Source organism: Diabrotica virgifera, chromosome 5 (assembly GCF_917563875.1).
Source record: "Diabrotica virgifera virgifera chromosome 5, PGI_DIABVI_V3a".
Lineage (NCBI taxonomy): Eukaryota > Metazoa > Arthropoda > Insecta > Coleoptera > Chrysomelidae > Diabrotica > Diabrotica virgifera.
This window is the reverse complement of record NC_065447.1, coordinates 30,231,671-30,259,050: the sequence shown is the minus strand read 5'-3', so window position 1 is coordinate 30,259,050 and position 27,380 is coordinate 30,231,671. Positions and strand designations below refer to the sequence as shown.

At 32.7% G+C, this 27,380-nt stretch overlaps 1 protein-coding gene across 2 annotated transcripts in view; it reads right to left on the bottom strand.

Annotated features, from left to right (window-relative positions):
• LOC114334859 (putative ATP-dependent RNA helicase DHX57) overlaps positions 1-27,380 on the bottom strand; it is a 72,754-nt gene that overhangs the window by 1,756 nt on the left and 43,618 nt on the right. For both annotated transcript variants that reach the window (XM_050651344.1, XM_028284975.2), the window contains exons 10-13: positions 25,064-25,204; positions 24,336-24,517; positions 11,089-11,295; positions 9,378-9,551 (exon numbers count right to left, since the gene is read on the bottom strand). In XM_050651344.1, the coding sequence (XP_050507301.1) occupies positions 9,378-9,551; positions 11,089-11,295; positions 24,336-24,517; positions 25,064-25,204 (704 nt within the window). The remainder of the gene's footprint in view (positions 1-9,377; positions 9,552-11,088; positions 11,296-24,335; positions 24,518-25,063; positions 25,205-27,380) is intronic.

The following is a 27,380-nucleotide window of genomic DNA, read 5'->3' as shown; positions in this document are numbered from 1 at the left end:
ATTCATAGATATATAAAAAGCTTTTGACATGGTGAGCAGAGAGGGAATATGACAAAGCTTGACAAATAAGGAAGTGGATATGGAACTGATAACCACAATCCAGTTTGTATTGCAATACCATAAATCAGGTAAGAACAGGCAATCGTATTTTCAGCTCTGGAGGAGAACATAAGAATGTGGGAGGCAGAATTAAAAAATTACAATCTAATATTAATATGGAAAAACAAAAGTAATGGCAATATCCAAGAAAGATGTTAACCTAAATATTGAAATCCAAGGCAAAAAAATAGAACAGGTAGATACATTTAAATACCTTGGAATAATTTTAAATAAGAAGTGGACACAAGAAGACAAAATTGGAAATAGGATAAAAGCAGCCACAAGAACATATCATTCACTGTATAAAAACTTCTTAAATAAAAAAGAAATAACAAGGAAAACCAAAATGGTAATATTTAAAACAATTTATGTACCTATCACTACATATGGAGCAGAGAATTGGGTATTGAACGACAAACAAGAAAAGAGATTGCAAGCCGCGGAAATGAGGTATTTAAGAAAAGTCGTGGGAGCTAGGAGAACCGATAAAAGACGTAGCGAAGATATTAGAAGAGAATTAAAAGTACAATCATTAAAGGAAAAAATTCATGAAAAGAAATTAAAATGGACTGGGCACTTATTTAGAATGAACGACGGCAGACAGGTTAAAATAGCATGGGAAGCGAGGCCGATAGGGAAAAACAGGAGAGACCGACCAAGGAAAACGTGGAATACCAGTGTGATGGAAATATTGCAGAATAGAAGAAAATCGTGGCAGGAAGCCAAAGAACTAGCTAGGGACCGAAAAAAGTGGCGTAACTTCGCAGAGAATAACGAGTAAAGAAGACACCTCGACACCTTACGGTATAAGAGGATCATCGATTATGTTATGTTATGTTTAAAAATCTTCGAAGAAAATTAGAACAAACACAATTTTGAAAACCATAGGCTAATTTAAAAAAAATATGAGTATTAATAATGGGTGTTGCCGCCTCTGGCCCTTAGGACTTCTTGCAGCCGGTTCGGTCATCCATTCACGATATTGTGGATATCTGATTGGGGATATTGTGTCACTCCCCTACCGCAGCCGTCTTGAGCTTTCCGAAGGCTGTAGGGGTTAAACTACGGTACGGGATGCTATCAGACGATTTCGGGAGACAGGTTCATACATCTGCAGGGCTAGACATCCATGCCAATTCGAAATGACCGCTTCATTGTCAGCAACGTATTGAGAAATCACTTTTGCACCGCTCCTGAAGCTCGTAAGCGTCATTTTGAGGTGAGAAATGTTAGTGTGAGTGATCGTACCATTATAAGACGACTGTCAGAAAGAAAGGAATTGGAATTCGAGGTATTTGGATTCGAGGTATTTCTTTGAATTGGTTCCAATCCTACTTGAATAATAGGAAACAACTAGTTAGAGCAAATAATACTGACTCTAGCCTCAAAACATTGTATGTGGAGTACCACAAGGTTCAGTATTGGGTCCTCGTATGTTCGTTATCTTTATAAATGACAGCACTAATTTAAAAATCGATGGGAAATTTTTTCTTTTTGCTGATGATACCAGTATCACTTGGAGCAACTCAACTATTGCATCTCTTCATGAAACTATAACTTCGGATCTACTGACGATAAAGACCTGGTCTGACTCTAATTTACTCTCTTTAACGTAGACAAAACAGTAGCATTACCCTATAAAGTTGCTCTTCAACCTTTGCCTCTTAACAACACCCAGTTTAATACCGTTGGTTCTGTAAAATTTCTTGGTATTTTTTTAGACAGCAACCTCAAATGGTCCCTTCATATCGATTCGTTAAGTAAGAAACTCGCCTCAGCTTGCTATGCAATAAGATCTGTCTCAAGGGAACTCAATTTAGCATCTTCTAAAATAACATATTTTTCGTTGTTCGAGTCTCATCTTCGACATGGTCTTCCTTTTTGGGGTTCTAGTACAGCTGCCCAATTTGATGTTATTTTTAAATTGCAAAAAAGAGCAATAAGATATCTGTTTGACATCAGAAGATCTACACATTGCAGAAGTTACTTCAGAGATCACGGAATTTTAACACTTCCATCTTTATATATTCTAGAAACGTTTTGTTTAATTCGTAAACATCTTCATGTCTTTCCAGCAAGGCCAATCATCTTTACTCCACCAGAAATTCAATCTTTGATATTTATTTACCGATCCCATCCACTGAGTTAGTAAAGAAATCTATACTACATTCCACAAAAAAACTTTACAACTACAACTATCTCCCTTTACAACTTAAAACTGTAACATCTTTCTCAAAGTTCCGTAAAATGACAAAAGCTTATCTATCTAAAAGACCTATCTATTCAATAGAAGAATTTCTTAATGAATAACTAAGAAATTTGGGTTTCATACGCAGTAGCTTAAACTTGTCAGTTCCTAATGTTGTATTTTATTTATTTATTTATTTGTTGTAAGTATGCTCAATTTGCAATTTATATAAATTTTGCAATAAATTTTTTGTCTTTGCTTTTATCTTATATACTGTATATTGACGATTTATCTAATTTTAAGAAATTGTAATTGTTATTTTTTGTTATTGATATTATTTTGCTTTTGACTGTATGTAAGCTTTGTCCATAAAATTGTAAAAATTTTCAGTGACAATAAAGCATAATATTTCTATTCTAAAGTTGGGAGTTTCCGTCTAGCTCGCGCCCCACAGCTGCTCCCACAACACCGTAGAGCTAGACTTGGTTTTGTACGAGAATATGTTGACTGAACAGTGGCGGAATAGAAGAACAATGTATGTCATACTGTTCTTAGATGAGAGCAGAATAGCCCTAAGAGGTTCACATGGACATCAGCGTGTCTACAGACGTCAAAATGAAAGATTTGCTCCATGCACTATAACCGAAAGAGTGGCATACCGAGGAGGGTAAATAATGATTTAGGGACGTATCTCTTACGAAACTCGTACCAATCTTGTTGTGTTAGATAGAGGTAGTGTGAATGCTCAAAGAACTTCTACAATAGCTAACTTTTACATTAATGCATGACAATGCACGTTACCATACAGCAAGATTCACCCGTGAGTACTTTAATGAGGTCGAGATTCAAGTTTTACCATGGCCGGCATGCAGTCCTGATCTTAACCCAATTGAACACATTTGGGACAACCTCAAAAAACGGGTAAGAGCAAGAGTACCAGTCCCTACATCCTTCGGAGACCTCAAGACGGCTGCGGTAGAGGAGTGGCACAATATCCCCCAATCGGATATCCACAATATCATGAATGGATTTCCGAACCGGCTCCTAACATACAACTATTGATATCAACGATAATACATACAACTCTTGACATTTCCCATTAACTTTGATACAGCACATGTGTAACGGGTAGTTCTTCTAAGGACGACAGACTCAGTAAAATAAAACACAAATTAAAAATAAAGTAAATATATTAAAGATAATTATATACAGTTTAAAACAAATAAAATAAAATATAACTCCGTCTTCAGCAAAGGAAAAACAATATTAAACTTTCTTACAGTTATCCGATGATAATAGCAACAGTAAAATAATACGATAAACAGTATATTTATATACAATAACAATCTCGCTACGTTAAATCAACATAGCCCTATATTCCGATCCGGAGATCATTCCTCGCTACTACCGCACACTGCTATCACGGTCATGGCAAGACTCCACGTCACTACTGTGGCGTCCGCCTAGGCATAGTCCCACCTCACATACTGTGCATCTATTGCCAAGCCAGCTAATGCTCGTTCAATACGCGAGCAGCAGCTGTTGAGCCATGGTTAGTTCAATTCGCTAGCCATGACTGATTTTCTCATTCTCCTAGCTCGCCTTAAATATGCTCTCGATGCCCTCTCCTTCGGTTTCCCCCAGCGGTGCTATGCTATGCGCCAACGCTGACACTCCTCCGGTCGCCTCTGGTAAAGCAGCTCATCGGTTGGCGAGGTATCATATCGTTACAAATGATATAGCGCCATCTAGTTGTCTGCGTTGTTTAACCACAAACTATGAATGACATGAAGATTTTTCAGTTAATAGGTATTATTAACCTAACTTTTTGCTTTGTGTTTAATGTTTATATATGTATTTTGAAAAAAAAATGGATTTTGTAAATCTGCTATTACTAAATGAACATCATGATGCGGCAGAATCGGACAGAAAGACATGATTTAAATCTAGAGCGACGCCAGTTACGAGACACCAATAATCCATTTGAAATAGACGACCAGGTTTTTATGAAACATTTCAGTGCCAAAAACTATTACTGTGAGATAAAATGAAAACATTGTAACTACCAAAAGATTAGGAATTTTATATTTTTTATGTTTTGTGATACTGTTAAAAATTTAATGGACTAACCTCATGTTTTTATGTTTTTTCCTGTTAATATCATTGTATTCAATTATCAAATAAATTTTGTGAAAATTTAATATTAACAAAGAGTTTCTTTTATCCTGTCCTTTAAATTAATGACTGCAACCTCAAAATATAGATTACAGACAAAGAATTCAGCTACTTCATCCATTTAGTGACGACGCACAGTGTTCAAAATTGGTCAAAACGTGATCGAAACTAAATTTGTTTAAACTGTAAAAGTGATCCGGCTGAAAACTTGGAATATTTGAGGTATTATACCGTATAACGAGTATATTATAACAGGGGTCTTTTTTTTAGTTTTCATCCCTTCATTAGGGGGTGAATTACTTAAAAAATATCGTTATACAGGGTGTTTCATTAAGAATGTCCAATTTGATTTGTAGATTCTAGACCTCAAAATATTGGGATTTAACCCAAATCACTTACATAAAATGTGGCTCGTTACAGAGTTCCAGGGTGTTTTATTTAAAAATTTAAAAAATATTTTTGCTCATTGTTTTAAAACTATTTGACGTATCCTTTTCATACTTGGCAAAAAGTGTGGGTACTGTACACCCTATAAAATTATGTTAAACAATCGTTTCTGCCTATTACCAGAGGCGTACGACAGGGGGCAATGAAAGGTTGAGCCTTCCCAAATTCTACGCTACTGGCGGAAATGCCATTTTAGCACAATTTTTCGATTCTACAATACTATCTATAAATAACATACACTTCATTCGCAACGATAAAGTCATCAGTTTTCGAGATATTTGAAGTTAAACATGTAACGGCACAGATATTTAATTAATGTATTGTGCCGCTTAATTTTAAACTTCAAGTATCTCTATTACCAATGATTTTATCGTTAAGACTGAAGAATATATTATTCATTATTAATGATAAAATCATAAGTTTTCGAGATATTTTAAAATTAAGTGACACAATGCATTATTCGAAATATCTGTGCCGTTACTTGTTTAGGTTCAAATATCTCAAAAACGAATAATTTTATCGTTAGGTGTGAGGAGTATGTTATTTACATAGCGAGTATTGGAGAATCGAAAAATTGCGCTAAAATGGAAATTCCGCCAGTGGATTAGGAATTGGAAAGGGCCAACCCCCCACTGTCCCCTATCTCGTACGCCTCTGGGACTAACTAGAAACGGATATTTAACATAATTTCATAGGGTGTATAGTACCTACACTGTCTGTCAAGTATGAGAAGGATACGTAGAATAGTTTTAAAATACTGAGCATAGTTTTTAAATTTTTAAATAACACACTATGTAACTCTGTAAGGAGCCATATTTTATTTAAGTGATTTTGGTTAAATCTTAATATTTCGAGGTCTAGAATCTCCAACTCAGACATTGGACATTCTTAATGAAACACCCTGTATATATATTTTTAACAGTGTTATGAGTGGTAAGAAATACTCAATACTTTTAGAAAAAAACACAGTATTATTGGTACACCCGGTATACAATGACATCTTACCCGTCTAGCAACAATATTATTACGGAGATATTGTTAAAGAATAAGGCTATAATATATTAAATAACTTAAATCGGACAACAGGTTTAGGAAATTCGAGACATCAAAAATGTCCCATTTTACAGGTGGTGCGTTAATTTTGCTGCTTAGTGTATTAATATACACGGATTATGCGACAGATTATGACGGAAGCTCGAAACAAATGAGAAGCGTTGAAAAACCCTATAACGTATCTGCGCGTAGAGCTAACAATTTTTGATGAATTCGCGCACATTTACATTTACTCCAAATCCCAACATTTTTCCCAATCGCGCCTAAAGAAATATAACTTCAATAAATTGTTAATATAGCTATTTATAACACTAATGTACAATATATTCTCTATTAAGCAAAAACACTACTTCATCAAAACTAAAATCTCTTTTCGCAACCCCAACAAATATCATATGTTTGACATACATGTAAACAATACGTACGAATGCAATTAATTCAGACTAAACGCGCGCAGCGCTCGATGCAATGCGCCATGTACTCAGTTGCGCAGTTTTCCGCAGTTTGTGTTATATATTTTTTTATTCCTTACATTGTAATCTTTCATCTAGTGAAGGATTTAACGTGGCACAAGATGGCACAATAAACGTAATACGCTGTCAAACATTAATGTTATCAAAAATTATATAGGTTTTTAGACAGCCGATTATATCAAAATTATAATCACCTTTCCGTGAAGCTAACTATATCATTTTAATCTTTAAAGTATGTATTTTTATCTCCAATAATTACTTTTACATTAGCTATCCACATAAATGAAGTAATAATCAAAGTAAAAGGCATATTCTGAGGATTTAAATTTGATGTATAAAATTATATTGAATTTTGTACTTTTGATCATTAATACATCTGGCCCTAACAAACTTAAATAATCAGTTTTTGCTGAAAAGTTGCATCATGAGTAGTACAAACAAACCCCTTAATTTCGGCATTCTCAGATTTATTTTTTTTTTTGGACTTTCGATCACGTTTCCTTCAATTTTGAACACTGTGCGACGTCTCGTTTACATATATGTATGTAAACACACGGAACCGATTTTGTAATACATTGTTTTGTAAAAGTACAAACACAATTTAGAAAAATTAGCTCGTTATCCAAAAATTAATAAAAGTAAATTTGAATGTTTACGTCAAATTTTACGTTGACAAAACGTAGTTCAACTCAAGCCAGCAGAGGCGCTAGTGGAAACGTGCTTCCAGTTTTCTGCGGAATTTGGATGTATTATAGTCTAATGTATTTGATAATACTCATATATTAACTAGTTTTGATGGGAAATAAGCCACAATTAACTTGAAAAAAATAATTTTATTAACGTTTCGACGCCCGAATCTCATTAATATTTTTTGTATTTTGACAACGACACCCGATTTGGGCGTCGAAACGTTAATACAATTATTTTTTTCAAGTTAATGGCAAGTTTTCGTTTTAAATCAGAACATCTTCAGTGCCTAGAATGAAGTATTTCCACGTTACATTAAAGCAAAAAGTTAAAATTGTGACTGTTAATAAGAAAAACATATGGAGAATACTTACATTCTGCTAAGTAATTGGAACTAGCACACTATTTAAAGTGGTAACCTCATAATATATGGTTTATATAGTATACTTTAAGAAAATGTGGTGATTACAAGTCGATGTTAGTAGATTTAATTAAATACTTGCTCAAAGGGCAACATGTTTCCCTGCTCGAAAAAAAAGCAGGGAAACATGTTGCCCTTTGAGCATGTATTTAATTTAATCTACTAACATCGACTTGTAGTCACCACATTTTCTTAAACTATACTATGTAAATCATATATTATGAGGTTATCACTTTAAATAGTGTGCTAGTTCCAATTACTCAGCAAAATGTAAGTATTCTCCACATGTTTTTCTTATTAACAGTCACAATTTTAACTTTTTGCTTTAATCTAACGTGGAAATACATACTTCGTTCTAGGCACTGAATCAGAACGAAAACGTTTTGCAATCCATTTGGATGACATTTTATGTAAGTTTTTTAATAAACGATTTTATACCAATATACACTGACCGGCACAAAAAACGGCCACCCCAAAAAATGGGCAACTTTTGATGTCTTGAAGTTCCTTAACCTGTTGTCCGATTTAAGTGATTTTTTTAATATATTATAGCCTTATTAAACTAATATTACCCATCATATTACCCGTATGAGCGCCAATGGAGAATATAAAATTCTTAATTGCATGTCAAAAAATGTGCAATAACTGTCTCTTAAAACCTACCAAATTTCATTTTCATATCTCAACCGGTTTTGGAGAAATAAATAAATAGTCAGTTTGTAAGAAAAAAATTCAACATCCAGTATCTCGGAAATGAAGCATTTGCGGACATGTGTTTATAAAGCAAACGGCCATTATTTTTACATGCAGATTTACCCCTTGAAGTTTGTCGCACTTATTTAGAAACACCCGGTATTGATGAAGAACATTTCTAGTTGTTAAAGTACCTAACTTTTTTATTATCCAACATAAGCGAATGAATCAAAAAACAGAATGTTAAGAAAACCTGAGGCTATATTGAGTTTTAATTTCAGTATTTTATAAAAGCTAGAATATTCCATAGGGTGTGGTGAACTTTGAGAATAAAACACAGTTTGATTGGTACACCCGGTATACAATGATAGTTTACCTGTCCAGCAAGAATATTATTACAGCGATTTTGTTAAAGAATAAGGCTATAACATATTAAAAAATTCACTTAAATCGAACAACAGGTTTAGGAAATTCAATACATCAAAAATGACACATTTTTTGGGGTGGCCGTTTTTTGTACCAGTCAGTGTACAGCTTGAAGTTTTTACTTCTGTATGAGTTTTTTAAACTATGGTATACAGCCAACTACTGGGATTTTCCCATTGATTTTAATTTAAGGATTAAAGTTTGCGAAAAATTACCCAACGATTTTAAACCACCTTAATTAAGGTAAAATATTAGGAAAGCTGAAGCGGCTTACGGAGCTAGGAGAAATTAAATGAGTGAAGATATACTCAAATGATATAATGTAAATACGAAGATATATGAAATATGAACGATATAAAATACATTGTAGAAGATATCATTAAAGTATAATAAAAAAAATGAAGAAATATGTATTTGAAATATGTATTTGTGGAGTACTTAAGATAATGACAGACACAGAAAAAATTGATAAAATCGAGTTCTTAATGAATGAATATGGAAAAATGTAAGAATATACATAAAAATTATCATAAATGTCAAGTAAACAACCATTAACAAGAATTAACAAAGTAATCAGAGTATTAATCATTAAAATTGACGTAAGAATCAAAGTTACAATCATTTGAAATTTTTGAAATGTTTGAAATAACGTAAATTAGAAATTATAAATTATAATAATACATAATACAGCGATTTAAACAAAAAAAAATCTTACTGTTTCTTGCACTGTTGTAAATTTCAAATCTTTGGCTTCGTTTTCTTTGGGTACTGCTCCTGCCGAGCTCATGATATACGACTTGGATGGTGTTAGGATCTTCACAACGTTCGGATATAATGCAGCGCACAATATTGATGATAACAAACGGATGTTTTCTCCATTCCTGTTAAACTGAAAGTAAAATTAAAATTTAATTACATCAAAACGTTTTCTACTTGAAATAAAATGAAATAACAGTACAGTATATCTCTTCTTTTTATTTTTCTCTGTAAGCCGTCCATTCAAACACTGGAGCCAATTGGTTTATTGTAGATTTTCTATTATACTAACTATTATACAAATCCTCGAAACTTTCATCACCTCCGCCACTGAAATAGTGCAGAGACCCAGTCGTAAGCAAAGTAAAATTCCATTTGATCCAATAAACATACAAGGGGAAGGACTCAGTCATATCTTCATAGACGAAGAGACCTTATTTGAAGAATTAAATAGTACCCAATGGCAGTCTGTCAGAGTTGACATTGGAAGTCACTATTGGTCACTGGAGTAACTACTTCAAATTATTGTTGTTATCGGGCTAATTGACTTATCGAAATATAGTCGGTGGTCATCCAAGAAGACAAAACGAAGGGGTGACCGCAAATTATTCAGTTCCCAAACAGGTTCCCAGTTTGGAAACACTACATCAGAGACAAAATACTAACGTTGAAACGTCTATCCCTCTTACTACCTTTTCCAACAACCAACTTGAATTTGATCAGAATCTGTCACTGACACTTAAAGATTTACACTGTTGGGGTAGATGATCAATCAATTCAAAGACTATCGTCATTTTATTTAGAACTATGTTATGTTCATTTTACGTTTAATTTTACGACATTATTATCTCCATTTTCATTCTATTCTACTTTGTTTTTCATATTGGCAATATGTTTAATATCATTTATTAAATAATGAATTTATTGCCTCGTATGAATTAACGCTAATTTTCTCAAATACTATTATTGCATGTATGGCATGTGTAGACTACAGTTTTATTTATTTGCCACATGTTGTTGAAGTTAAACCGTTACAATTCTTTGTTTTATTGTATTTGTGTTTAGGCTTGAAGCGTGGAGTTTGACCTCATAACTCATTTATAAAAACACGTAACAGTGTAGTTAGAAGTAGTAGTCAGTAAACGTCACGTCAGAGGTCCATACGCTTCACGCCATTTAAACCGGGTTAGTGTCAACAAAACACTCTATATTGGGTTTGGTGGTTTTATTTACATCCAGAACTTCATCTCGTTCCTGTATAACCAGGCCTGCATTTCGCTCCTGATCAAAGATTCTATTCATGTACAGGCTTTTTATTTGAGGAAGAAACCTAGTCTGTGACCGCGTAAGCCTCTCTTCTCGTTATATTTTTACTCTTACAAAAGTCACTCATATCTGTGGCCTCTTCTGGACCATCTTTTTCCAGGACCAGCAGAGGGCCTATATCAGGCCAAAAGTATAATCACTTAGGCTTTACTAGCATTCTGGGGTCTCGTCCAGGTAACACTTTACAGTATGCGTCCTCCGGACACTATGGTTTTATATCGATGGAGTATATGTTTATTAATTTTAAAAATACATGCCACAATTTTGACATGTCGGTCTCTGAGACCCTGTTATCCTCTACGATAAAGAAAAACATTATTTATAAAACTATATATATTTCTTACCTCTGGACCAGTAATTTCGTATACATCATCCCAACCTAATCTTCTTCTCGTACTTAAATTGACTGGTACAAAACCTATATCGACTAAAAGTTCCAAAAATTGTTTTTTTATATCGGCGATAGTTGTTAAGGTTCGGTACGAAAGGAAGTTTTCTACAGCGAAGTGTCTTGCGGCTACAGAAGATTTTTTGTAGATTTGAAGAAATTTCTAAAAAGAAATAGATCATTAAGCATTTAATACAACCTTGTCTAGTGTACCAAAATAAATTAATACTTAAAAAACACTAACATGGAAACGGATTTGTGTTGAAATGAGCTATTTTTGTAAGGCCATGATTGGAACAATCCCAATCATGGATCTATTCCAACCATCAACCACCAAATTCATAAAAAGAGCCCAAAATCTTCAGCAGTACAATAGATAATGAAAATAAAATAAAAAACCTACGGTTATTTTTTTTTTGTTTCACTATGATTTATAATAGCAATCTATACGTATCCATTTAATGATTGGATGAATGAATAACTAGAAAAACTGGTTCCCAGGATTGATTCTGGACTAAAGTAGGAATCCATGTAATTGAGGAACACTGTTTCAACTTTACTGTTCAGACAAGGCATAATAATAAAAAACATTCGTGAATGAACTTACACGGCGATACGTTTGGCATTCCATTAAATCAGATGTGAGGAAATGGACTCGAGCATGTCTACAGTGCTAAAAATCAAAAATATCGCGCCACATTGTTTCACCTACTGGAAGTTTTCTACCACATTCCAGCCGATTCGAACACGTCCACATAGACATTATAGTGATGCCGATTTCAGAAGCAAACAGTTAGCCAGAACATTTTTTCTGGTTGGATAGCTCCTTTTGGCACTCCCAAGCGCATCACAACAGATCAAGGCCGATAATTCGAATCGCATCTCTTCAAATCAATCTGCAAATTATCTGGAACTACCCATTTAAGGACAACCGCCTATCATCCTCAAACAAATGGTATGGTAGAAAGGTTTCATCGACAGTTAAGAGCAGCAAGTCGATGCCATGAGAATATCTGATGGACCGAAAGCCTACCTTCAGTGTTACTGGGCATACGAGCAGCGTGGAGAGAAGATTTAGGTACTTCAGCCGCCGAACTCGTATATGGAGAACCATTCTGTTTGCCAGGTGAACTATTGTTTTCGTCGCAAAGAAACACCGACGACAGTGCTCACATTTACTTAAAAACACTTCGAAACCATTTCGAAAATCTCCGTCCTAAGCAACCGTCGTACATGGGTCGAAAGGCACCTTTATTTTCAAAGACATGACAACCACCACTCACGTTTTCGTCCGCCGTGATACAATCAAAAGCAGCCTAGATAACCCATATCACGGACCTTTTCCTGTAGTCAAACGAGGAGACAAGACTTTTGTCGTCCGTGTAAATGGAAAAGAAGTAACAATTTCCATAGACAGATTGAAACCTGCGTACGAGCTTTAAGAAAATATACATCACGAGCCAGAGAAAATGAGAGTGTCCAGCAAAACTAACCTAGACAATGAGAACAGCAGACGAAGAGAAAAACAAAATTTACTGGAAGATATCAAGCAAGTGGCGGTAAAAACATTTTTCAGTGAATTCAGTGATTTTTTTTCTCTCTCGTATAAACATTGCGTTGAGTTTTCTGTTATATTCAATTTTCATTATATATGTATGTATGTATTATCTATCGTCTTATATTCTCGAAAGGAGGTGTTGTGGCGACACGCTTCAATTACTATTTTACTATTTTTTTAATTGCTAATTTTAAATATTAACTTTCCTTTCTAAACGAAATAATATGGGTCATTTAAAATTCACATGTGTTTCGCTCCTAATATACAAAACCAGAATATATAAAATTAATGGCTTTTTCATGGGAAACACAAATTCCATAATAGATTACGGTACCAAATTAGCCACCCTCTTTCTGTTAACTTCTTAAAAACCACAGAAATGTTTTCAGTTTTGAAAACGCCAGATCTAATAAATTGTCGCTTGTCTGGCTATATGCTAGAACCAGATAATGACAGATTAGTGTTTGTGGTCTAAAGTATAATTCAATAAGCGATGCAGGGCATATAAACAACGATAAATTTAGCAGATAATTGTTAAAGATGTTCCAAATGAGTCTACTCGTTCCGATAAGTAACAGTATAATTATGACACTTTATTAATTTTTTTCTTTTCCCAACTATTAGTGTTTATTGCATAGTAAATAAATTATTGTTATCACTGAACACATAGTAAGTGAAAAAATGATCCGATTTATAAAATTAATGAATATTTTATGCATACATGCAAGTAACAGTTCTTCAAAATTATATAAAAGCTAACCGAAATGTCCATCTTTATTTCGTTGCTGCCGACGTCGTCGGCAGCTCATACAGGTTCGGACAAGATTTAGGTATTATTTCGGTATTAAAATTTTGTAATTTGAATCGATTTGTTAGTAAATTTTTAGTGGTCTTGATGGTTAAAGGACAATAAATTATATTTATGCTGTTTATGTTGAATTAGCAATTATTTGTTGTGCGATTTAAGACTATTTAAGTATATATTTTTATTTGTATAACGACCCTATCTATACGTGATTGTGATTACTGTAACAGTAACCACGTATTACATATTTCAATAACAGATATTGAAACCAAAAATGTCATCCACTAATTCTGCTGATGATTTGGTAGAAAATACATGGAGTCCTCAAAAACGCAGTAAAAGAAGCCCTCTTAGCGTTGAAGTTAAAGAAATAATTTTAAATGTTTTTAAATGTGAAAGACAAGAAAATCCCGGGATAGTGGTTGAAGATATTGTGAAAAAAGTGGCCAATAAAGTTGAAGTTTGTGATAGAAGTGTGTTTACGGTGATCAAGGAATACAAAACGAATCATCAATTCGCTGAACCTTAGGGCTTGTTTATATGCAGGCGGTTTGCCAACGTCGACGTTGCGGTTTTCCTGAAAAACCCAACCGCCGCAGTTCAAGTTAACATAGAAACAAATGCAACCGCTCATCATCGTACATAATATGCAACCGCGAATTTTACGCAGTTTACCAGCGTTTAAACAGGTTAATCGCGACGTTTACGTTGACAAACCGCCCTATCTAAACAAGGCCTTAAACCTATGACTTGCATGCCTCATTGCTTGACTTTACGTTTACTTCTGATGACATATTTATAGTAATATGCATTCCCCAAAATTTTCAAATTTAGATAAGTTAACAGTCACGAGTCACGACATATTAATAATTAATTATATATGAATATAATATATTATAGCATTGATTATAGACACGGATAGATCCCCAGCGCTTATGGACGGAAGCGTGTCCCCTTTACCATCCAAAAAATTAAAATTTTAGTCAAGAATCAGCGACTCTAGTGGTTATTTCGTGAAATAGCCAGTTAGGAATTTGTTCTCGCAAGAGAATGATCGTAGACTGACGTTCGGTTACCTCCCCTATCACTCCCACCACAACCAATTTATGGCAGTACCTACTAAATTAGAAAACGACCTTGAGATACCCAGAGAAGTGAAGTAATAATCCTATTTAGCGTAGCGAACAGTTTGAATGTAATACCTTGTCGATATTTAAGGGTTTTCTAAAATACGATAATATGAGGTTCTCAACTGTACCGATCTGTCAACGGATAAAAATTGTATGTAATTTAGTATGTTAATAACACAAACCAAGGAGTGCCCGATATAATTTTTAAATTCTAAATATAAATTAATTAATAATAAAAAATTGACTTTTTTATAAATTTTAAAGAAAATTTTTCGACCCGGGCAGATATTGTTTTGGATTTTTGGATCATTTAAAACAAAAACGGTCTTTTAGAACAGGGTAGAAAAATAAATATGAGCGATTTCAGGGTAAAAATCAATACAGGTACAGTCGAACCCGCTTATTGGAATAGCCTTTGTGCCAACCAAAAGTATTCCTATAGCCGGGATATTCTAATAACCGATGATTGGTTGCTACTATAAATGTTTCGGGACCTCGACCTCAAATTTCTATTCCTCATAGGCGTAACCAGGATGATTCTAAGGGGGAAGGGGTTACAACTACCTGAAAGGGGGGGGTTACAACTAATGGAAGGTCTCTGATGGCTATGGTGTTAAGCGTATAGAGCTCAAAGTACATCCCAATGGGGGGGGGGGTTATAACCCCCAAAACACCCCAGGTTACGCCTATGCTATTCCTTAAACCGGGATATTCCTTTAAGAGGTATTCTAATAAGCGTGTTCGACTGTATTTGAAGGTGCTAAATGGTAGGATGGATATAGTTAATTAAAAATACATACAGAGGTACTCGTAAATCGACTTCTTTTTTTTATAAAAAAAGGCCAAAGTCAGAAAATATGGTTTTTTGTCTATAGCATTTTTAGTATCATATCTAAGCAAAAGTTTGATTTGATTGATTTAAATTTTTATAAGTTAAAATCCATAAAGAATTAACCGAGATAATTGCAAAAAGCCACGTTTTTTTGCATTATTTTGTAACTGTTAATAACTTTTAACAAAACGGCCGTAAGGAACTTATTGTACCTTGATCACGAGGAAATTAAGTGCCTTTATTAGTGTACAAAATTTTAAGAAGATCTATTTGTTAGTTTACGAGTTATGTTAAATGTTCATGGAATGTTTAAACAGTCATTGTTGCTCTATAGTACATTCTTTCACGGTTTTTGCTCTAAATTTTAAAGAACCGCTTGGATTGACATGAAATTTGGCATAAGTATAGCTTACATGTCAAAGAAAAAAAGTGATATTGTGTCGATGTGTGCTTTTGCCCTGGGGTGACTTCACCTATTTGTCCAAAATAAGTCCGGAAATGGGTAAACTCACTAATTTTAAGTGACTTTTGTTCTATAGAGCTTTTTCGCCAAGTCAACACTTTTGTAGTTATTTGCGAGTGAATATGTTCATTTTTCAACAAAATAATCACATTTTTAGACGGTTTTTCGCAAATAACTCAAAAAAAAACGATCTCAGCAAAAATATAGCTTATAAAAAAAGTAAAAAAATAATGGTGTATGACTTAGGTCTCTGGATTTCGTAGAACTAGAGTTATAGCCAATGAAAAATAGATTCATATTCACCAAATTTCAAATAGAATATTTCGACGAGAAATACCCAAAAAATTAAGCACTTTTTGGGAAAACCCATTTTAACTCTTCTAAAGTCTTTAAAAAAAGCTTTATTTCTGTTTTTACAAAAAGTTTCTAGCATTAAATTTAAGCAAGTTGCGCTCAAAATAAAGTTGGTCCCTTTTGTTTTGGCAAAAAAATTCGGGAAGACCACCTCCTAATTAGCAACTTAAATGAAATTAATCTTTACCGCCCCACAAATTATTTTACTTATGTTGTGTTTATATGATCTGTAAGTTTCATCAATTCAAAGTGCTTAATTTTGAAAAAATTTAGTTTCAAAGTAAAATTTTTCAAAATTTTATTTTGAAAAATAGGTTTTGTTTTCAAAATAACTTAAAAATGGTTAGAGATACCAAAAATCTCGAAAAACAAAAAAGTAAGCATTGCTTTCTTTATTAAGCTTTTTTTAAACACTTTAAATAAGTTGTAATGAGTTTTCCCCGAAATGTGATTCATTTTTGGATATTTCATGTTAAAGTATTCCATTTGGAATTTGACGAATATGAACCTATTTTTCATTAGCTATAAGTCTGCTTCTACTAGGTAAAGAGACGTGATATATACACCATTTCTTTAAATTTCTTACAGGCTATATTTTTGCTACGAATGATTTTTCCACAAAATACTTACTATTTGAGTTATTTGCGAAAAACCGTCTAAAAGAGTGGTTATTTTGTTGAAAAAATGAACATATTCACTGGCAAATAACTCGCAAAGTATTGACTTAGTGAAAAAACTCTATAGAACAAAAGTTACTTAAAATTAGTCAGTTTATCCATTTCCTGACTTATTTTGGACGAATATTTTTCACCCCCAAAAGGGGGTGAAAACCACCCCCAGCGCAAAAGCACACATCGGCACAATATCACTTTTTTTCTTTGACTTGTTAGCTATGTGTATGCCAAATTTCATGTCAATCCAAGCGGTTCTTTAAAATTTAGAGGTTTTGCAATATTTTACCGTTAAAGAACGGACTACTAGGAATATTTTGAGAGCTGTTTGGCAAAGTGCATTGAGTTCTTAAAAACGCAAAGTACTAAGAAAGTTAAAAAAAAATAATATATTTGTTTTTTTTTTTTAATGTTAAGCAAGTCGCTAAAAAATGGTGAGTTTTTTCCTTATATCTAAACAATTAGAATATCTTTGTCATTTTTTCTGATAAATAATTATAATTGATTGTATCAAAAATCTGGTAAAAAAACACACATTAAAAAAGAAAAAAGCAACTTTCTAGGACCAATAATAGTCAAGTTATACTTTTTTTTTGAAAAATCACATTTTTATTGTTTATAAATACATAGTTGAAATTTTTTACAGAATGATATGTAATAAATATGTTTGTTTTATATTTCAATTGAAGTACGGAATATCTTCTATTTAAAACGAGGAATAACCCCTTAAAGTGAAGCTGGGACCGTGTAATGGGGAAGATTATCGGAGTCCAGTTTAGCGCGTCGAGATTTTGCTATAGAAAGTTCAATTTGAAGCGCTTGAAAAATTTTATAATATCTCAGCTTCCAGAGAATGTAGAGCCTTCATTTTTTTTAATTGGAGTAACTCGACGAAAAAATAGCAACTAGCTAATTTTCATTTTCCGGAAAAATCAGAAAAATCTGGAAAATGCACTTTTTTATTCAACATGCATTTACAACGTTAACACATAGAATTTCATAGATATTGTCATAAAATATTATAAATTTGTGAATGAATATTAAAATAAAATTATATTATATATCTATTTATATACAGGTTGGTTCATTTTATTCGCCTCGGTGTCTGTATGGAAAACGACTTGATTTTAAAAAAATTCTTCATAGAAATATACCGGGCCATTAACACTGCAATCTAAAAATAATGTGAATTATACAGGGTGCTTCAAAAAAGAGTGGTATATCAAAGATATTGTTTTTATGGAACACCCTACACCTGATGAAATTTTTAAATTACCCTTAAAAAAGAAGCTAGACTATACCTAAGTACAGGGTATTTTGATTTATTTCAATTTTTAGAAAAATGTAAAGATTTAGAAAAAAATATATATTTACAAATCTAAGAATCGGTGACAATTTTTTTCTTGGATCTTCATAATAGACTATTCAGCATATTTAAACAGATGTTTATTGTAACAAAATTTATAATTACTTAATCGTACATTTTTAGATTTAAAAATTACAGTAGAGCGTCGATTATCCGAACGTCGATCAACCGAACGACCGCTTATTCGAACTATCGACTCCCGCGTCGCGCACTCGAATACCGAGCAAGCGTTAGTAATTGACGCTTAAAATATCTTCAATTTTCTTCAATATTGTATCCAAAAATAATTATGTTGTTGCAAAGACTGCACTTTTTGTTTAGTTGCTAGTTGTCATTATCAAAATATAAATAAATATGTAGGTATATAATATTGTGTTTTCAATTTATCAATCAAAAGCAAAATGAAAATTAAATTAAATTTTTTTTTAAATAACGCGGGCACATAAATTTGATACACCCTGTATATTGAGTTGTTTTAAAATTTATTAGAATTTAGTTAGGATGTAAATAGATTTCTCTTTTAACGAGCTTTCCGCGGAACCATTAAAGACTTTTGTGAATAATTAAAGTGAAAAGAACTATGTATTTAGATTTAAAATGGAAAAAAATTGTTTACTGTATAGGTAATTATCAATATTTCTCGAAATTGATAATTGAAAAGAAAGTTGGAATTTTAATATCTTCATTTCAATACGAGTATATGTGGGAGAGTTTCTCCGAAAGTAATTAGGATTGTCGGAACAAATTTGAGGGTGACTGTTGTTTGTCAAATGGAAAAGTCAATGTTCTGATTCTTGGAATGTGGAAGGGGAAAAGATGGATTGGATGATTGAGAGAGGTTGAAAAATTATTCATTATGTTGTTGGCAGCAAGAAGGAGCGGTTTCGACGTGTTAAGTGCAGAGATAGTTAGCATATATCAGTGGCTGGTTGATAGTGGAGAATAGTGTTGAAAAGTGGAACGAGAGACAGATCAAATCGAGACGAAATACCTCTTTGATTCTGTATGATTGTGAGAAGGAGAGCAGAGAATTTTTGGAGTTTTGTTTGAATCGAGAACGTGTCAAAGAGACACGGTTTGTTGGAGAATTAGTGCTGGTATGCTGATAGTTTTGAAGCTGGACAACGGAGAGAGGCTTTGATGAGTAGCCTTTAACATAATCAACGAGGGAGAGCTGTTTGGGGTCACGAGAAGACATCCGAGTGAGGGAAGCAAAAGGTCAGTCAATCTATGTGAAAGAGATTTTTATGTTCGGGAAATAAATTTTTGAGTAAAAATCATATGAATTAAAATTCCAATATTTCAAAATATAAATAGTAAATATAGGTAATCTTGCGAAGACATAAATTTGTTTGGTTTAGTTTGTTTTACCAAAATCATCGGGAACAAACCGATAAATTGTTTTTTTGTAACGATAATAAATTTAAGTGGTATAAATTTCATTCGGACATCTGTGTCCACAGGTTTTTAGATTCGATAGATTTCAGAGTATTAATTTGATAAATAAAAGACAATTCTGTATTTTTATTTTAATATTTTGCTTTATTTCTTTTCCCTATTTTATCCCGATTAGGATCAACTCAGAGATACTGAACCCACGAGAGAAGATAAGTATAACGTGAGATAATTTGGATTTTTTTTAATAGTATAAAAAAGCACCCTGAGATTTTTTATTCAATTTTGATGTATGATTTGCGACAATTAAATAATTAATCAAATAAATAATAATTAATATAAAATAGATAAGAAGCAGATACAACAATAAATATGGCTTTTATTCACTTGTGGATAAATATGTATGACTATAAATATGTATCAATATATTGTAGTTCGATTATCCACAAATCAGTTTTCCGAACACCTATGTCCCCCAATTAGTTCGGATAATCGACGCTCTACTGTAATTGAAAACAAAAACGTTCTCAAATTAAACAAAAAATTTGTATAGATTATAATTATTCATCTTCGTTAATTCTACACAGTTTTTGTACAGGTTCATTAATTTCATCCACATTATCCATAATTTCTTGAAATAAATCAATTGTACCGAGCTTTAATTCATAGTCAAATTTGATTTTTTTTATAAAAAATTAAGTAATCGTGTGGGGAAAAAATAAATATGTCATTTTAATTGCTTATTTGTCTAATTTGTAAAATTCATATTATAGTTTTCAAAAAGCGTATACAGGGTGAAATTTTTTCTAAGACCAAAACGAACTAATTTTTTTGAAGTCGGACCTGATTTTTTCTAGTTTGAATAAATCAGTTGATTAGGTGGTAATAGTGTAACGATTGACCAAAATAAGAGACACATCGATTTGACCGTTCAACAATTATGACGAATACAAATTTCTGTCAAAGTGTGAAACTCGCCCTGTATATTATTAAACAATAGGATCAGACACTTTTTAATGGTCATTTGTTATTCCCCATAGGAGCCTCTATACGAGGTAGGAGTATGTACAGTTCCTCATGACTCACCCTGTATAAATAGATATATACTCTAATTATATTTTAATATTTATTTACAAATTTATAATATTTTATGAAAATATTTATCAAAATATATTAGTGTTAACATTGTAAATGAATGTTGAATAAAAAAGTCCATTTTCCAGAGTTTTCCGATTTTTCCGGTAAATTCAAATTAGCTGGTTGTTATTCTTTCGTCGAGTTACCCAAATTAAAAAAAAAATGTTCACAAAACATAAGACTACAATACGATTTCTACTAAGAAAAGTCTAAAATAATAAAAAAAAATTACCGGAATCCGTTAATCTGTTCACGAAAAAATCTACTATAAAAATTCAGCAGAATTTTCTATATCCCTAACTTTTGACGAGCAGTTTATTAAGAAAATTAAATACCTACATGTATACGTATTTTATTTCAATTTAAGCATATAATACCTAAAAGCACCTAAATTATTTAATTTTGAAGTTTGAACTCTTGACAAAACCGCATCCATAGAAAAAGTACAGTGTACAACACATGAGAAAGTGACATATTTCTCCCTCGCTTGAACGTGCGTCGGCTCGTGCCAACAAAAAACTTGTGCGCTCGTGAGAAATATTTCTTTTTTCTCACTTGTACAATATACTATTTGGCAATATTTATAATTCGTATTTTATTTAATTTTACTTAATTTATAATGCAATTTTGTGCGATGTTAAATAAAAAAAAGTATAGAAACTACATAGTTATCTACTGTATAACGTGCCACTAGTATTTCTTGTGAAGTAATAATTTTTAGATATTATATTATATTGGGTTAATTTGAATATCGAAAAAAGTAGATGTTATGGAATTTTTTTATTACACGCTTATTAAAATGTAATTCCAGAATAAAGAAATATAGTAGGTAATTATTATAGGCATTGAATTTGTGATACCTACTCTTAAACACGTTCTGTAAAATGTGTTATTTTAAGAATACATAATATCAAAACGAGGAATTACTAAGATACCGGAACAAGAGGTTAGTAACGGCAACGGTAAGCTAAAACGTGGGTGTGTTAGTATTCTTTGCTAAAACTATCTGTCTGCTGCTTTTAGCGGACACTAAACAGACCCGAACACAGCACACCCGCCGGCCCCCCGCGGGTGACCCGAAGAATTCGAAGATCTTCCAAGCTTATCTAGAGTGGGGAAACCGTATTTACGTTGAGAATGTAGGGGAGGCACTGAAAATGAAGAAACCTTTTATGTTGGATTTCTTTCGACTGCCGCGTAATCATCATTCTCAAATATAGATGGCTATACTGTTTTGAGGGGAGAAAATTTGGCACGGTTTTGTTGTACAGCGTTGGGTATCTATCCGTGTCTATAATCAATGATTATAGGGTGTCCCAAAAGTAGCGGAACGGTCGAATATTTTGCGAAATAAACATCGGATCGAAAAACTGAAAAATACGTATTCAATAATTTTCAAAAATCTATCCAATGACACCAAACACCAACCCCCACTACACCCCCTAGAGGTGAGGTGGGGGGTAACTTTAAAATCTCAAATGGAAATCCCCAGTTTTTCTTGCAGATTTGGATTCGTTACGTAAAAGTAAGCAACTTTTATTTAAAAATTTTTTTGGAACTGTAGATAGATGGCGCTATAATTGGGAAAAACGATTTATCCTGATACCATAGGTAAATTATAGAAACGGTCTAATATCTCGAGAAAAACCTATCGATAAACACCAAACATAACTCTTCAACCCACCCCCTGGATGTGGGGTGGGGGGTAACTTTAAAATCTTAAATAACAACCCCCACTTTTTATTGCAAATTCGAATTCGTCATGAAAAATTAAGAAACATTTATTCGAAACATTTTTTAAAATTGCTGATAGATGGCGCTAATACATCGTATTTTTCCAATTAAAGCGCCATCCATCAACAATTCTAAAAATACCGAAATGTCCAAAATGTCCGAAATGTCTAAAAATGTTTCGAATAAATGTTGCTTAATTTTTCATGACGAATTCGAATCTAATAAAAAGTGCGGGTTGCTATTTAAGATTATAAAGTTACCCCCACCCCACCTCCAGGGGGTAAGTTGGAGGATCATGTTTGGTGTTATTTGATAGGTTTTCGAAAAGTATTAAAAACCTTTTTTTTTGGTTTCTCATTTGGAAGTGTATTTCTCGAGATATAAGACCGTTTCTATAATTTACCTATGGTATCAGGATAAATCGTTTTTCTCAATTATAGCGCCATCTATCAACAGTTCGAAAAAATCTCTTGATTAAAAGTTGCTTACTTTTACGTAACTAATTCAAATCTGCAAGAAAAACTATGGGTTTCCATTTGAGATTTTAAAGTTACCCCCCACCCCACATCCAGGGGGTGTAGTGGGAATTGGTGTTTGATGTCATTGGATAGATTTTTGAAAATGATTGAACACATTTTTCAGTTTTTCGATCCGATGTTTAGTTCGCGAAATATTCGACCGTTACCCTACTTTTGGGACACCTTGTATATTATTTCAACATAATTGAGTAATGAGTATTTTTTTGTTGGAATTGGAATTGTACAAACAACTAAGTATATCAAAAATTAAAAATAAAGCTTATATTTTTTGTAGGCACTCTGTACATAAAATTGTTGGCAAAAAAATAAATTATTGGGTTTTTCGCCCTGTATAAATGGTTTCTATTATCGGATATCAACTAAAACAAGCAGGTTCTTCGTCGAGCACCTTTGCAAAATTAAAATATAAATTTCGTATTTTATAAGATAACATATTATATTCTGACTAAACAAAAAGATAATCCTAAATGCGGCCCTGTTGAGGCCTACACGTGGTAATGTTTACATCGCCCTGCATCGCTTATTGAATTATACTATAGTTCAGTCGATACACAGCCTCCAGGCTCCACAGTTCATTATTGACAGTTGTTTGCGTTTTATTAATATTATTTTATTTATGTGTTTCCGTGAACACCACGGAACATATCAAATGCAGGACAATTATTCCATGTTGCAGAAGATCGAGAAGCCTTTACAATGGTGATCGCAAACGGCGGATAATTTTCTTATGACACGAGGAGAAGTTTCAGCTTTGCTCTTGTAAGCAGGCAGGTGGACATGTTTTTATTCATGTCACCAAAGGATAACAACAGATAAACCAGAAGAAACTAAGAAAACCATACTCCCTCAAAAATAAAAGAACAAAAACTTCCAACATCTATATTGACAAGGCGGTGTTCCTTCAGGTGAAGCTTTACGTCAGGATCTAAATCCAGAACCTGACGCGAATTCTGGCATAAGAATGCCTCGAAGATCTCTTCTCCGTAAATTTTTGCCAGTCTGCTATTTGGCTTCGCTTACCGCCATTTGTCAATGTAAATAAACAATTGGAATATGTTTATTCTCTTCGAAGAATTTAAGGTGCAATTCTTCTTAAAGTGTTGCTATTTTGAAAATTTTTAAGACATAAATTAAAATGTTTTAGCAATTCTTTATGACACACAGAGTGGAAACAACTAAAAGCTATAATATAAATTAAAAATAAACATGAACGTCTTACCTTATAGGCCATTAATGTAGTTACATGATCGCTCATGCCAACGGCGAAGGATTTTTTCTTTTTGTTGGCTTCTTCCCGTTTACCAAATGGAGATACAAACGGAGATTTTGAACTTAAACATGCCGCCATTGTTAAAGCAGCATCGACACAGCCAAATATTGCACCATAAAGTATTAATTTTCCTACAAAAAAGTAAAAAGTGTACATTTTAAAAAGGAAAATATGCAGGTATACACCGAAGCATACTTTCAGAAGTATATTATCAAGTATAATAAGGTATGATATTCTTACTTAATTATTAGTACTGTTTTTAAGCTGTTTAAGATAGGAAGTGTCATAATAAAAGTACAAAATATTTTGTATTAAAAGCGGAATCGTGCAGTTTCACAGACTACATAATTGACAGTAAACAACTTTTTTGTTAAAATATAACTGACATATTAATTGTGAAAATCAGGTAATAAGTAGGCATTTATTCCCTCGACGAATAGATAAAGTCACGCCTTAAATGGAGTATCCGGCATTAAGTTACTGAGAAATTTTAAAGCCAATCAGTCTTACAGACTGCACATTACCTGATAAGAAATAACTTTTATTAAGAAAAAATACACGTCATGTGACGTGATTTAAAATCAAATGATATAAGTATAAAGTTATGCATTAGTCGATAACAGCAAATAGCTGCCACGTACCCGGTCGTGTTAATTCTAAAGCACATTCTTACTTACCTATTCTTACGTCCACTGGTAAAGTCGCCAAATGATGCCCTAAAGGTGTCAAATTTTCATGTTTATCCAACGCACCCACATTTTCTAACCTTTTCACAGCCGTAACTATATTTTCTAGTGTGGGTGGTTCAATAAAGGACCCTAAAAAAACATACCGTTAAATACTTTGAATAATAGTTACGCTTTTTATGTTTTGTTAAAAATCACCATAAACGTAGTTTTAGTCAAATAAAAGTACCCTTTAAGGTTAATCGAAAAAAACATAGATATATAATACTCTAGATTGCGCCTTACGATCTTAAAATGGGTGACGGTTGCGACAGAGATAAATGAGCCTATTTGGTCGGTAGTCTCTTTCTAATTCAAGGGGAGTATCGACGACGTCACTATCCTACTCTGTCGTCGAGTATTTTAGATGGTTTGACAGTTCGAGCGGATGGCGACGAGAACTGGTCGTTTGTCTTCGGACGTGGATAATCCTGGTTCGAATCCCATACCAATCTTTACTTTTTTTATTTTTTATTTAATCAATATTGCGTTTATTAGATATTATTTTTAATAATAATAATATAATAATAATAGAGTTTATTTGTAGCAACTAACAACATAATAAATAAACCCAGTTTCTCACTGAAGTTGTTAGTCATATAGACTACAACTTGTGCGTGAGGGTTATATTTTGATTAAGCATATTAAATAACATTAATTTATCTTATAGATTAACAAAAAGGAATAAAATATAGTCTTTTTCGATCATCTGACTTCAAATTTGGGCTCCTCTTCTCACATATTTCAGTTACTGTTAAATTTTGTTTATGGGACCTCCGAAAATCTCTCATAATATTCAAGAAAGGATTGCAAACAATTTCTGATGGGATTCTTCTGACGAACTTCGTTTTCTATGAGAATTATAATGATTTTTTGAAGGGGTTTTATCCATTTTACCATAATTTTCACAATTTAAACATTTCGACGCATCCAACGAAGACTGTACTAACTCAATTTTTGGCGTTTTTGAGTTACACCCCTGACAAATTAGATAACCGTGATGTCTTTCACCGAACAAAGTTCTATATTAATCTGTTTACGTTTAGGCAACCAATTTTGCACTTCGATATTGTACTAACTTGTATATCTTTACATTATCCCACGAAAACTATCCTATCTCCTATCTGAGATAGGTAATAAGCTATCTCAATCAAAGTTAGTATAGTCTTCCTCGGTATTCCGAACGGAATCGTCATTGTCTTGTGAGTTAGTATAGTTTTCGCATTTTTAGGTTAAGTAAAATACGCCTACATGAATAACATTGTTTACGTTTTAAAAGTTGTACAGCGTATAAATTTCTATTAGATAAAAATAATACATGTGAATAGAAGGTGCATTTTATAAGTACATATACATAAGTATCCAGGATGTACTATCCAGGATTTTCCCGATTTTTCCAGCGAATACTGTACTAACTCATTCAAAAACCATATAAAGAAAAAAAATTGACATGTTCAAAAGCACAAGTGGAACAATACGGTAAACACAATGGATAAATATAAAAACAATTTAGTAAATAGGAACCCCTGATTTTATGCGTTAATCAAAACTTTAACTTGCTTTATTCGAAAACTTAAAAAAATGAGTTAGTACAGTCTTCGCTGTATGCGTCGATTTATAAGTGACATTTCTAATAAATCTAAAATTTTTAAATTATTACATCTCTAAAGTAAATCTATGCAAAGAAATGTATAACAAATAAGAAAAACTGTGTAGGTACCTATAGATTTTTAAAAATATAAAAGAAAATGTTATTTTTTTAATAAGTTAATTGTAGAATAGTATAAAGTAATTGTTAAAAATATTCGTAAAAAATTACCAATAATTAATATCAACATAATGTACCATCGATTTATTAATTGAATCGGTCATTTCAAAAACAACACGAGTCACATATTCCTAATTTTACAGAAGAGCAAAGAAAACTAACTATATAGTCGAAAGATGGATGAAATGGATGACATCAAAATTCAGAGTTATATTGTAGTTTTGTTCGTAATGTTTTTACTAGACTGGTGTCGTTTTTGCACACAACGTTTATCTTAAAGGAGTTTATTCCTCTCAAAAAGTTAGTTTCTGAAAATTGTGGACTTTGCTGTTTTTGAAATGACCGATTCAATTATAAGTAATTAGACGTTATTTTTATTTATGAAACTATTGTTACAATTTTTTAAAAAAGTAGAAGCAAAACAAACATTCACATCATTCGAATAAAGATGAATTTATATTAATAACGAATGACTTTTATTTTACTATGCAGTTCACAAAT